The 14,837-nt window shown below is 36.4% G+C and overlaps 1 protein-coding gene across 1 annotated transcript in view; it reads left to right on the plus strand.

The window, feature by feature from the left end:
* DCX (doublecortin) overlaps nt 1-14,837 on the plus strand; it is a 151,235-nt gene that overhangs the window by 14,733 nt on the left and 121,665 nt on the right. Inside the window, exon 3 of the mRNA XM_049767601.1 lies at nt 3,470-3,810. Within this exon, the coding sequence (XP_049623558.1) occupies nt 3,470-3,810 (341 nt within the window). The remainder of the gene's footprint in view (nt 1-3,469; nt 3,811-14,837) is intronic.

The raw sequence follows: 14,837 nt of genomic DNA on the forward strand, positions 1-14,837 counted from the left end.
TTTTTCAATTTCATGGAAGAGCCTTCTAAGATTGGTAGTAGCTCCTCTCGAAAGAGTTGAAAAAATTCATTAAGAACTCTGCCTGGGCATGGGCTTTTCTTTTTGGGCAGATGTTTGATTACAGTTTCAATTTCCTCAGTAGTGATGGGTGTTTAGATATGCTACATTCTCCTTACTTAAATGTGGAAGGTTATAAGTGTCCAAAAATTTTTCCATTTCTTCCAGGTTCTCATGTTTAGAAGCATAAAGTTTCTCAAAGTAGTCTCTGATTACCTTTTGGATCTTCGCAATATCTGTCATGATCTCCCCCTTTTTATTTCTAATACGGGTTATCAGATTTCTCTCTATCTTTCTTTGTGAGTTTTGCCAATGGTCTATCAAGCTTGTTTATTTTTTTCAAAGAACCAACTTCTGCTTTCGTTGATCTTTCGGATTGTTTTTTGGTTTTCCACTTCATTGGGTTCTGCTTTCAGCTTTGTTATTTCCTTCTGTCTCCCTATTTTTGGTTCCTTTTGTTGGTCATTTTCTAATTTTTTGAGCTGCGTCATTAAGTTATTCAGGTATGCTTCTTCTTTCTTCCTGATGTGTGCTTGTAGAGCTATAAATTTTCCTCTCAGGACCGCTTTTGCTGTGTCCCATAGATTCTGGCAGTTTGTGTCTTCATTATATTTTGTTTCCAGGAAAGTTTTTATTTCCTTTTTGATTTCATCTTGGACCCACTGGTTGTTATATAGCAGGGTGATTAATTTCCAATTGTTAAAGTTTTTCTTCTTTGTGGCTTTGTAGTTCACATCTAATTTCAGAGCCTTGTGGTCAGCAAAGGTAGCCTCCAAGATTTCTATCCTTCTTGATATTATGGAGGTATGTTTTATGTGTCAGCATGTAGTCTATCCTGGAGAATGACCCGTGTACATTGGAAAAGAATGTGTATCCAGGTTTTTGGGGATGGAGTGTCCTATATATATCTACTAGTCCTCTTTCTTCCATTACTCTTTTCAGGGCTAGTATGTTTTGTTGGGTTTCAGTCTGGTTGACCTATCAAGTGTTGATAGGGGCGTGCTGAGGTCTTCCACAATTATTGTGTTATTATTGATGTCTTCTTTCAGATTTGTCAGTAATTGTATTAGATGATTTGCTGGTCTCTCATTGGGTGCATATATGTTAAATAGTTTGATTTCTTCCTGTTGCACATATCCCTTGATTAGTACATAGTGTCCATCTTTGTCCCTTACCACTTTTCTGAGTATAAAGTTGGTGTCATCAGATATTAATATGGCCACGCGAGCTTTTTTGAGGGTGTTGTTTGCTTGGATGATTTTTCTCCAGCCTTTGATTTTGAGTCTATGTTTGTTCTGACTATTCAGATGTGTTTCTTGTAGGCAGCAGAAGGTTGGATTCATCCTTTTGACCCATTTTCCCACTCTGTGTCTTTTAATGGGTGAATGTAGTCCATTGACATTTAGGGACATGATTTTCATAGGATTTAATGTCATCTTTGTAGATAAGTTTGCTGTGTTTGTTGGTCTCTCTTGTCTTAAAGCAGACCTGTCAGTTTTTCCTTTAATAGTAGTTTATCATCTCTGAATTTTCTGAGCTGTTTTTTTTTTTATCTATGAAGCTATGTATTCTTCCTTCCTGAACATGAGTCCGGCTGGGTGCAGTATTCTCGGTGAGACATTCATTTTATTCAGTCTTGTCACAATATCCCACCGCTGTCTTCTGGCCTTGAGTTTCTTGTGACATGTCTGCTGTAAGTCTTAGGGAAGCTCCTTTGAATGTAATTTCCCTTTTTGATCTTGTTGCTTTCAGTATTCTATCTCTATCTGTGGGATTTGTCATTATGATGAGGATGTGTTTTGGGGTGTTTTTCTTTGGGTCCTTTTAGCTGGTACTCTTAGGGCATGCAGGATTTGATTGCATGTAGTCTTTAACTCTGGGAGTATCTCTTTGATGTTGTCTTTGACATTTGATTCTTCCTGGAGATCTCCTACCTGAGTCTCTGAGTCTCCAATGATTCTTATGTTGTTTTTGTTGAGTTTATCAAAGACTTCTGTTTTAATCTGTTCACATTCCTTGAGTACTTTTTCCATTGCCTGTTCATTTGTTAAGGTTCTTTTCCAATTTCTTCTGTTGTGTTGAGTTTTTCTGCATCACATCTTCCAGTACTCTGATTCTCTCCTCAGCTGCTGTTACCCTGCTTGCGTGGCCATCCATTGAGGTTTTCGGTTGAGCTACCGTGTTCTTCAGATCTGTTATTTCAGTTTGGAGTTTTCTGATTTCTGTTTTTGTGTTCTGTTCAGATAGATCTATGCTTTGTTTGAGTTCTTCAAACATCTTCTATATTGCTATTTTAAATTCCTTATCCTAGTGATTAATCAGGTGGTTGGAATTTATTACATCATCCAAGCTTTCGTCTTCATTCTCTGTGCATGGTATTTGCCTGCAAGGTTTCCCCATTGTCATGCTTGTAGTGTCGATTTTCCTACGTGTTGTGTTGGGGTTCATTGGTTCGAAAGAGTGCTCAGCTGCAAAGTGAAGTGGCCTTGCTCTTCTGCTGCCTCTAGTTGACAGTTTTTGACAGCAGGGCAGACCCTCCGCAAGCCAGAGAGCTCAGCTTATAGGACAGCGACCCCCACAGCCAGAATTTACTCACTGGGCAGCTTCAAAATGCAGTTTTTTGGGGGTTCACTCCCTAGGCCTCTGTGGAGACCTTCAGGTATTCAGAAGCATAGGCAATTTTATTAATATTTTTATTTAAAAATCTTGATTACAAATATGATTGTAGTTGGGTTTCAGTCATGTAAAGAACATCCCCCTTTACTATTGCAACATTCGCATCACCAATGTCCCAAATCTACTTCCTCCCTACCCCATCCCCACCTGTACTTTATACAGGCTTTCTACTTCTCTCATTCATTAACATTGCTAGGATAGTTCTCGATGTAGTTGTTTCTCTAACTGCACTCATCACTCTGTGGTGAGCTTCGTGTCTTGAGCTCGGCCTTCCAGCCCTCCTCTCTTTTTGTCTCTGAGCATTATTGCAAAAATGTGTTTTATTTTTCTTACAACCCATAGACAAGTGAGACTATTTGGTGTTTCTCTCTCCTTCTGACTTATTTCACTGAGCATAATAGTTCCCATGTCCATCCATGTATCAGAGAATTTCATGACTTCATCTCTCCTGATGGCTGCATAATATTCCATTGTGTATAGGTACCACAGTTTCTTTAGCTATTCATCTGTTGAAGCATATGCCATTATTATAAAGAATCTTTTGAGGAAATGTTTACTTGCCCTTGACTTTGAATGAACCAACTTTTTATAGAGCACAATAAGAAATTATATCTAACATTTGTGATGATCACTATTACCTCAAGACCTACTTTAACATCAGTGTATATTAGTGTGTTTAGACAGGCAATTCATATGATCCATTACTAAACTGATCAATATTTATTTTTTCCCTTAGGGGAAAGCTATGTCTGTTCCTCAGATAACTTCTTTAAAAAGGTGGAGTACACCAAGAATGTCAATCCCAACTGGTCCGTTAATGTGAAGACATCTGCCAACATGAAAGCCCCCCAGTCTCTGGCCAGCAGCAACAGTGCCCAGGCCAGGGAAAACAAGGACTTTGTGCGACCCAAGCTGGTCACCATCATCCGCAGTGGAGTCAAGCCTCGCAAGGCTGTCCGAGTGCTTCTGAACAAGAAAACAGCCCACTCATTTGAGCAAGTCCTCACTGACATCACCGAAGCCATCAAATTGGAGACTGGGGTTGTTAAGAAGCTCTACACACTGGATGGAAAACAGGTAGGCACTTTGTGTTCTAAAGTATTCTCTTTATCCTTCTTGCATAACTCCCTTAGACCTCAGGTATCTTTCCTGGGTTGTGGGACTTTTCCTTCATGTTTATGATGATAAATACCTGAGACAAGTATATGCCTCAGTGAGTGGAGGGGGAAGGGATTTTTCATCAGACAAAATAATGGAGCAGGAAGTTGAGGAGCTGGCATTCTATATATTTAAGTAAAACAGTCTCTTAGCCTCATTTTCCATTGCTAATGAGATCTGATAGAATCTTAAGTCCTCCATATTCATGAGAATGTGAATTTACCTATTATATGATGCAACTTCATTTGGTAATACATGTGATTGCAAATAAGCTTTGTCAACTCATTTCTTCTTAGATATTCCCATGTTGGGTTTCAACCTCCATTTCTGTGAAAAGAGGTTGAAGTGACTTTGCTATCTTATACAAGGAATTAGATGTGATATGGAGCAGGGTGGGTTGGAGTATTAGTGCTGTCTTTGCCTTACAGTAGACCACGTATTTTTTTCCTCATGTATTTTTCCTGTGACATAGCATCTTATTTGGTTTCACTGATGGTTTGTGTGAAAAACGGACTATTTCGGGATCCTAAAATTAGCCCAAGAAAGATGCAGCCATCTGTTTCCCCTTCAAATTAGGTTCTGCATGTCATTCATTAGTTATGGTACTAAAGTACCTACCACTTATATTAATATTTGGCAAAGAATGCATCCAGGCCTCTCCATCAGACACATGAATCATTCTCTTGATCATAGGAGGAGGTTAATATATGACCCAAAATAATCCAGGGGGATTGGAGCAAGGACTGTTTGTGTTGTCTCTATGGAATTCCCCTATTAGAAAAGACAAGTGCATTTCATTATACATTCATATTTTCTACCTCTTAAAATGCCTTTAGTGTTTAAACAAAATCATAAATTCTAAAATTAAACAAGAAAGAGGAGGCCAGAGAGAGAATACAGTGGATAATATACTTGCCTTGATCACAGTATACTTGTGTTCAAAACCAATCATTCCGGACCCGGAGAGATAGCACAGCGGTGTTTGCTTTGCAAGCAGCCGATCCAGGACCTAAGGTGGTTGGTTCGAATCCCGGTGTCAAATCCCCGTGCCTGCCAGGAGCTATTTCTGAGCAGACACCCTGAGCAACGCCGGATGTGTCCCAAAAACCAAGACAAACAAACAAACAAACAAAAAACAAAAGCAAAAAAAACCCCAATCATTCCATATTGGCTACCAAAACGATCAGAAGTTAAGAGAAGGAGTAAGTCCTGAGTACAGCCTTGTGTGGCCCCCCAAAAACTGTTTAAGCATTAAGTAAAAATCAGAATGGTTGATGAATTTCCAAATGTAGTCCCGCAATGTCTCCAATAGTTTCTGATATTTATACAAGCTATTTTTTTCTGGACAAACTCAAACTCAAATACTTAAAATGTTAGATAAATGCATACCATCTATCTTGTTTTGTAATCTTGTAATTTATCAGATACCAGGAGTCACTGGTTATACATGATTTATGTGATTTATAGCAAAGTGAATATTGATCTGAGATATTGAGAAAAGTCTCCATTTCAAAACACCTAATCTCATTTCATTTTATAGGGCTATTTGAATAATAACTAGATTTTCCCTGGAATAAGAATAATACCTAAAATTCCCATTTCAAATTAGTAGGACTGAGGAAGTTAAGAATTATTAGGTCTTATAATTAAATGTAATCTTAGAGGCACTTACATTATTCTTCCATTCAAAGCAATAATATTCTTTGTAGGATTTCATTAGGTAGTTTATTCTACTGTTCAACATCTTTGGATTTTTAGAAAGTCTTTTTTTATATTAGGTATAAACCTACCTCCTATTCTGTATTCTGTCTTTTGAAATAACACAGGAAAATTACACATCATAATCCTAACAATGAAGACTGAGATTCAGAAGACTTTGTTTTTAGTCTTAATATTGTAATATACTATATGACTTTGGAATAATTACTTAACTACTACACTTCTCTGCATACTCTGTTTTACCCATGCTCATTTGATCCTGTGCATATTGAAAGAAATAAAGGATTTGAAATCTTGTTATAAATCAGAATGCATAACCTAAATATGTGTGCAAGCAATTCATCATTAAATGAGGTTATACAAGTACATTTTCAGATAAATGTACATATTAGTAAGTGCTAACTCTCTTCCTCCCACTTTAATTCCCTCATTTTTTGCATGAATTTTCCACGTTTTGTGAGAATATATCATACTATGGCATTTTGTGATTGTTCTTAATGATAAATACAGGGATATCTCCACCACCTTGCTAAGCAAGAAACTGTCCAGTAAATTTTTATTCTATAATGAGTTTCAAAAAAGACAGCAAGTCCATCCAACTTTCAAGGATCAATTAATGCAGTCTGAGATGACAGGTATACTGTATCATGTGGATTCAAAAATAACAGGGAGTGATAGATAATCAAGGAACGAGAATAATAACTTTTGGAGCATCTCTCCCTCTGGATATAGTTCTTTCTCCTCTCATATCTCCTTCACCTACTGTGACCTCTAAGGTTATCTTTTAAGACAATGTTCAAATGCCATGTTAAGTCCCAAGCCCATTTCCACTTATTAACTTTTGTGGTTTTGCAAAACATAGTCATGAGCTGGAGAGATATTTGTAGGTAAAGTGCTTCTCTTGCACATGGCTGATCTAGGCTTGATCATTACCCTTCCATATGTTCCCCCAAGCATCACCAGGAGTAATTTCTGAGTGAAAAAGTGTAACTCTTTTTTTTTTGATGTTTTGGGCCACACCTGGCAGTGCTCAGGGGTTACTCCTAGCTGTCTGCTCAGAAATAGCTCCTGCCAGGCACGGGGGACCATATGGGACACCAGGTTGAACCAACCACCTTTGGTCCTGGATCGGCTGCTTGCAAGGCAAACGCCACTGTGCTATCTCTCCGGGCCCGAAAAAGAGTAACTCTTAAGCATTGCCAGGTATAACCCAAAATACCAAAATTAAAAACTCAAAAAATAAAAAAATATATATATATATATATATATATTCAGGGCCACAAATATAGTGGGGGAAGGTCAGGTTCTTGCCTGGCATGCAACTGACAGAATCAATACAAGACCACATATGATCTCTGCGATCTGCCAGGAATGACACTTGAGTTAATAGTCAAAAGTACGTCCTGAGCAGACCTCAAAATCAATATATAATTTTATGTGTATATAAATATATAAATATTCAGATCCTGGTACAATTATGAATGTGTTGACAATGTTAGTTGAGTGAATCAATAAAATGCAAACCTCACATGATCTAGATAGAATTTTTTAGAAGTCCTCTTCTTTCAATACCCCAGACAATAGCCTCAATGTAGCAGCTCCTTTCCATTAATTACTTTTAGTCACCAAGTGTAATATTTCAAAATATTTTCCCAACTGTATTCTCAGTACTGTCTCTATTTCTCCACTTTCCCAGAAATTTTTTACAAGAGGGATCTGTGGCCCAATGAGGAAAGGGGTTGTAAGATGCTAGAAATTGTGAGGCTTTCTTAGAAAATTACACAGCTGATTGGCACTTTTAATGGTTGCATTTATCTTACAGAAATAAACATAGATTAGGATTTGAAAAAGTTATTTAGCCATAAACATACAAAACCTTTTATATTTTAATAAATATAATATATATAATTTTTCACTATGAAAATCTCAATGAAAATTGGTTTCTAGGAGGCCGGAGAGATAGCACAGTAGTGTTTGCCCTGCAAGCAGCCGATCCAGGAACCAAGGTGGTTGGTTCGAATCCCGGTGTCCCATATGGTCCCCCGTGCCTGCCAGGAGCTATTTCTGAGCAGACAGCCAGGAGTAACCCCTGAGCAACGCCGGGTGTGGCCCAAAAACCAAAAAAAAAAAACATATTGGTATATAGGGAATAACCCCCAAATTAAAAAAAATTAAATATTCTTGCTTGGTTCCATCATGACTATTTTAAAATGTGGTACAGGTACGTTTCTATTATAAATAGGTAAGAGGTTTGCTCAAATTTAGTGACACCTTTTAAAATGGAGCCCAGCACATTTCACAAGTTTAGTGATGGTGGTTCTAATGTTAACATATGTTAGTCATTTTTGAATACAGGTGAGTATTATCACTACTTATAAAATGTCATCTTCCCCGGTGTAGGTTGAAGAAACATGTATAATAATGACTTGTAGTTACTTGGTTGAAATGTCATACCTACATTTTACTAAATGTGGCACTAAACACTATGAGAGGACAAAGTATGGTCTAGGCTTAGCATTTAGTAAAATGCATTTCTCCTGAGTATGTGAGGATGAATTCTAATGCAGGAATTTCCATTACAATCCCTGAAATAACTAGTTTCATTAACATTCTCTCAAAAGGGCAATAAAAGCTCCATGTCCAAATAGAATTTGAAATATCTTTATTAGACAATCCAAGTTCCAGAGAAGAGATGAGCAGATAAAGAAACGATGGTGCATCTACACAATGGAATATTAATATTACTCAGCCATCAGGGAAAATGAAGTCCTGAAATGTGCATATGCATGGATTGACATGAAGAGTATAATACTGAGTGAAACGAATTCGAAGGATTGGGACAGACATAGAATGATTGCATTCATTTGTGGGATATAAATAATAGATGAGAATAATACCCAAAGAGAAGAAAAACAAGGGCCAAGGGGACTGATCCATGATTGGAAGCTTACCACAAAGAGGGGACGAGTTCAGTGAGACAGAGAAGGAACCATTATGCATATGACAGCTGGAAATTATCTCTCTGAACATGAACTGGGTATTGTAAGGAGGTAAAGTGATATGTATACCATTTCAGTAACAATATTAAAAATCACAGTGCCTAAAAGGTAAAAAAGGAGAGATATTCTTAGTGTCTGCGATAAAGGCAAGTTGGGTGGGTTGGAAACTGAGGATACTAGTGGCAAAAATGTATACTGGTGAAGATATGGATCTTGTAACATTGTTTGACTGAAATATAATTATCAACAAAATAAAATAAATATATTTATTAGGGCCTAGGATATGACTCAGTGATAGAATACATGCTTCACATGTACATACCCCTACGATCTACCCTGACATCACATAACTTAGCTTTATTTAAGTATCATCTCATACAGATAAGTTCACCCACCTTAAATGTATAGTCTAGTAATTTTTTGCATATTCACATAGCTGTGCATATGCCACCACCAACAATTTTAGAATATTTTCATCACAACAAAAATTAACTCAACACCCTCTAGATATCACACTACAATGCTATAAATGTTCCATACATTGGTCTTCTAGCTCTACACATTTGGCCATTCTGAATATATAGTATGATCAAACCATATTATCTGTATTTGTTTGACAATGACTTATTTATAACCATATATAGATTAAACTTGGAGGATTTTTTCATTTTATGACTGAAAAATATTCTATGAAATGGATATAACACATTTTAATGATCAATTTGCTAGTGAAATTGGATTATTTCCAATTTTGACAGTTATGGGTAAATATTTATGAAATATAGTTTTGTTGGGCATATTTATTAATTCATCTTATGAAATGCCATGATGATTAATAATTATATTAATTAAGCACCATGGTTACAAAACTGTTCATAATTGAGTTTAAGTCATGGAATATATACTGCCCTTTACCAGTACACTTTTCCCAACAGTAATGTCCCGAGTTTACTTCTCATGAACCCCAACTCTCACTAAGGCATGCATTTCACTTCTCTGTCTGTCTATCTGTCTGTCTGTCTGTCTGTCCCCCTCTCTCTCCTGTATGGCAGTTGAACTTGCCAGCCTTGAACCTTTGCAATTCTTCTGTCTCTCCTTTCTCTTTTTTCCTTTCTGACACAGTACTTGGTATTATTGTTAATGAAGAACTGTACATATAACTATATCCATTTTCAGAATTCAGTTCTTGTTCAAATTGATTACTTCCAACTATCATTATCCAACTATCATTCTAGTGGACAATTCTCTACTCTAACTACACTCATAACTCTTTGTGGCAAACTTTCTACCATGGACTGGTCCTCCTGGCACTCATCTCTATTGTCTCTAGATATTCCCATACTATCTTTTATTTTTATTACATCCCACAAATTATTGAACTTATTTCATGTCTACCCCTGTCCCACTGACTCATTTCATTCAGTATAATAATCTCCATGTATTTCATAACTTTATTTTCCCTAAATGCTGCATAGTATTGCATTGTGAAGGTGTACACAGTTTCTTTGGCCAGTCATCTATTCTCAGGTATTCGGGTCATGTCCAGATTCAAGCTATTGTAAATACTGCTGTGACTAATATAATAATTCAGGGGGCTTTTCTACTTTGTGTTTTGGGGTTCTTAGTGTATATCTTTAGGAGTGCTATTGCTGGATTATATGAGGTCTGGATTTCTATTTTTGTGAGGAATATCGTTATTGTTTTCCAAAAAGGCAGGACTAGTCAGCATTCCTACCAGCAGAAAATGAAAGTTCCTTTTTCACCACGACCAGGCCAGCACTGGTTTGTGTGTGTGTGTGTGTGTGTGTGTATGTGTGTGTGTGTGTGTGTTCTATTCCAGTCTCTGTGGTGTGAGATGGTATCTTATTGTTGTTTTAATTTACAACTCCCTGATAATTAGTGATGTGGAGCATTTGTTCATGTGCCTTTTGGCCATCTGTACTTCTTTTTTAAGGAAAAGCCTGCTCATTTTTCTATTCATTTTTGGATGTTGTTGATGTTCTATTTTCTTGATAAGTTCTATCTTAGTTTTCTATCTTAGTTTTAACTTAAGTTTTATCTAAGTTTATATCTTTGTTTTATATCTTAGATATTAAGCCCTTATCAGATGGGTAGTAGATGAATTGCTTCTCTTATCCTCTCATTCTGTGGTTAGTCTTTGTATTCTAGTCACTGTTTTCTTTAAAGTTCAGAAGCTTCTCACCTTAGTGTCATCGCATTTGCATATATTTGCTTCCACTTGCTTCACCATTGGTGGTTCCTCCTTGATGATTATTTTAGATTCAATGACATGGAGTGTTTGCCTACATTTTCCCCCATATAGTTTATTGTTTCAGATTTGATAGCAAGGTCTTTGATTTATTTTAATGTGACCTTTGTGCAGGGTATTAAAGAGAGGTCTGAGTTCACACTTCTGCATATCGTTGACCAAATATAACAACACTTGATGAAGAGACTTGCCATACTCCACTTTTTAATTCTTACCACTTTATTAAAGATTAATTTACCATATACATGGGGTCACTGTCCCTCCACCAATGGACCCAGAATAAATCCTGTACCACCACTTTTTGCCCCCTTACTTGCCAGTATAACATTCCTTTTTAAGTTTACATTGTCAAAGTTTAGGTCCCTTGATTCTATTATTGTTGACTTTGGCGTTGACATTTAGTTCTGTCCCTACTTATTTCTCTGCAATGCATTTGAGACCACTTGACCCCTGGTCCCCAGCCTTTCTTTAGTCCTTTCTTCTTTAGTGTTTTAGAAAATGTGGGACTATGTGGTAAAATAAAGTAATCCATGTCCCAAAGTTCTATGAAAAAGGCAGGAGCCCAATTAAAAAAAAATAAGATAAAAAAAAAAAACAAACAAAAAAAGAAGTTGAGGGTAGCAGGGTTTTTGTTTGTTTGTTTGTTGGTTGGTTGGTTGTTATTGTTCTTTTTGATATGTGTCACTCTCCAGAGTGTTAGATGTTATCTCATGGTTGCTTTGATTTGCATCTCACTGATGATTAATTATGTGAAGCATCTGTTCATTTTAATCCCATATTTTGGATGGAGCTACACTTTTTTCTTGCTATGCTCTATCAGTGCCTTGTATATGTTAGATATTAACCCTTATCTGATGGTTATTGAGTGAATAGTTCCTCCAATTTCATGAATAGTCTGTGTTCTAGGAACCATGTCATATGAGGCGCAGAAGATTCTTAGTTTATTGTAGTTCAATTTGTTTATATTTGTTTCCAATTGTTTGGCCAATAATGTTTCAAACTAAAAGATATCTTTAGCTTCAATGTCATGCATTGTTCTGCCTACGGTTTCCTCTATGTATATTCTGATTTCAGGTCTGATATCAAGGTTTTTGATACAATTTATATGACTTTTGTGCATAGTGTTAAAGAGTTATGAAGTTCACTGCTTGTATATAGTTAATCAGTTTTCCTAACACCACTCGTTGATGATGCTTTCCTTACTCATCTTCATATTTTGTGCCACTCTATCAAAGGTTAATTGATCATTTACCTGAGGATCAGTCTCAGAATATTCTATTCGACTGCATTGTTTTTATTCCAGTGCAATGTTATTTTAATGACAATTGCTTTGTAGCACATTTCAGTTAGGGGAATTAATGTGTCCCAGCATTTTATCCCAAGAATTGCTTTTTAAAATAGTTTATTGTTTTATATTAATTTCCGAAGTATTTGATGTTTTTCTTTGAACTACATTATGACTATCCATATAGGGATTGTGTAAAATGTGTAAATCTTTGGGAAGTATTACCATTTTAATGATTTTAATTCTTCCAATCAATGAGCAGGGAATATGTTTCTTTTTCTTGTATCCACTTTTATTTACTGAAGTACTGTTTTGTGGTTTACTTTGTGTATGTCTTTCATCTCTTTAGTTTAATTGACTCCAAGTTACCTGATTTTATGAAGCACAGTTGTGAATGAGATATTTTTCTTTTTTTGATACATTTTTTATTTATACAACTTTATTACATACATGATTGTATTTGAGTTTCAGTCATGTAAAGAACATCACCCATTACCAGTGCAACATTCTCATCACCAATGTCCCAAATCTCCCTCCTCCCCACCCAACCTCCGCCTGTACTCTAAACAGGCTTTCCATTTCCCTCATACATTCTCCTTATTAGGACAGTTCAAAATGTAGTTATTTTTCTAACTAAACTCATCACTCTTTGTGGTGAGCTTCCTGCGGTGAGCTGGAACTTCCATCTCTTTTCTCTTTTGTGTCTGAAAGTTATTATTGCAAGAATGCCTTTCATTTTTCTTAAAACCCATAGATGAGTGAGACCATTCTGCATTTTTCTCTCTCTGACTTATTTCACTCAGCATAGTAGATTCCAAGTATATTCATGTATAGGAAAACTTCATGACTTCATCTCTCCTGACAGCTGCATAATGTTCCATTGTGTATATGTACCACAGTTTCTTTAGCCATTCATCTGTTGAAGGGTATCTTGGCTGTTTCCAGAGTCTTGCTATGGTAAATAGTGCTGCAATAAATATAGGTATAAGGAAGGGGTTTTTGTATTGTATTTTTGTGTTCCTAGGGTATATTCCTAGGAGTGGTATAGCTGGGTCGTATGGGAGCTTGATTTCCAGTTTTTGGAGGAATCTCCATATTGCTTTCCATAAAGGTTGAACTAGACGGAGATTTTTTTTCAATATCTATTGCTTTCCTTTCATTGCTTGTATATAGAAAAGCCAGATTTTTTAAATTAATTTTGCAGCCTGCCACTTTAAACCTATTGTTTCTATTAGCTTTTATTTGTAGAGTATTTTGGATTTTCTAAATAAAGCATCCTGTACTCTGCAAACAGTAAGAGTTTGTCTTCTCGCTTTCCTATCTGGATGCAATTGATACCTTTCTCTTACCTACTTGCCATAGCAAGTATTTGCAGTGCTATATGTAATAAAAGTGGTAAGAGGGGCAAACTTGTTTTGTGCCAAATCTTAGAAGAAGGGCTGTGTCATTAAATTATATTTGAAGATCCTTTTTTTATAATGAATGCTTGTAAAACCATCAATTTTCCTTAGTGCTAATTTTGCTGTTTTCTGCAAATTATAATTCTTGTGTTTATTCTTATTTGTTTCAAAGAATCAGCTGATTTACTCTCTTAAGTTTTCTTCTTTGTATGTAATTTTTGTTTATGATATTGTTGTTTTCAGTATTCTATGTCTATCTACAGTTTTCATCTTTGAAACTATGATCTGCTTTGAAGTGCACTTTTATGTGGATTTATTTTAGCTGATACTCCTGAGAAATCCAGAATGTGGGTGCAAGCATTCTTCCTTTCTGGGCACTTCTCAGCAATGATGTATTGGACTGTTGCTTCTTCATAGGGGTTTTATTCCTGACCCTCTAGGAACTCAATGATTCTTATATTTTTCGTATTCAATTGATTCCAGTAGTCTGTTTTCACTTGTTTTGAGGATATGTTACATCTTCTTTCCAATTATTGTAAGGCTATTTCCCAACTTTTCTGTTGAGTGAAGATGTTCTGCTATTCATTCCATATCATTGATTCTGCCCTCAGTAGCAGTTACTCTTCTGTGAAGGCTTTCCAGTGAGTTTTTCATTTCAGTTAACAAGTTTTTCAGTCTTAATATAGCTATTTGAAATTTTCTTATTTCTTTTTTTGTTTGTTTGTTTTTCGGGCCACACCCATTTGATGCTCAGGGGTTACACTCAAAAATTGCCCCTGGCTTGGGGGGACCATATGGGGCGCTGGTGGATCGAACCGCTGTCCTTCCTTAGCTAGAGCTTGCAAGGCAGACACCTTACCTCTAGCGCCACCTCACTGGAAATTTTCTTATTTCTACTCTCATATACTCTTAAGTTTTATTGGCTGTTCCTTTGCTTAGTTCCATGGTTTGCTTGAGTTCTTTGAATATTCTTAATATTTCCTATTTAAATCCTGATCAGAGAGACTGTATAAGTAGTCCATGTTAGTTGGGTCTTCAGAACTATCATCTTCTTCACTAAGCATGGTGTGGTGCTCAGTTATTTCCTCCAATGTGACCTCTGCAGTGTGTTGGTGCTCATAATGTGTCTTGCTGGTGTTCCTTGATTAGAAGAAATGCACAGACATAGAATGAAGCCAAGTGGTCATGCTTTTATCTGGGTGCACGCACCTAAATTCAACTAAAAATGGCACTTTTCAAATCCTGTGTGGGTAAATAGTAGAGATAATGTGTTT

This window comes from Suncus etruscus, chromosome X, assembly GCF_024139225.1.
Source record: "Suncus etruscus isolate mSunEtr1 chromosome X, mSunEtr1.pri.cur, whole genome shotgun sequence".
In the NCBI taxonomy this organism is placed as follows: Eukaryota; Metazoa; Chordata; class Mammalia; order Eulipotyphla; family Soricidae; genus Suncus; species Suncus etruscus.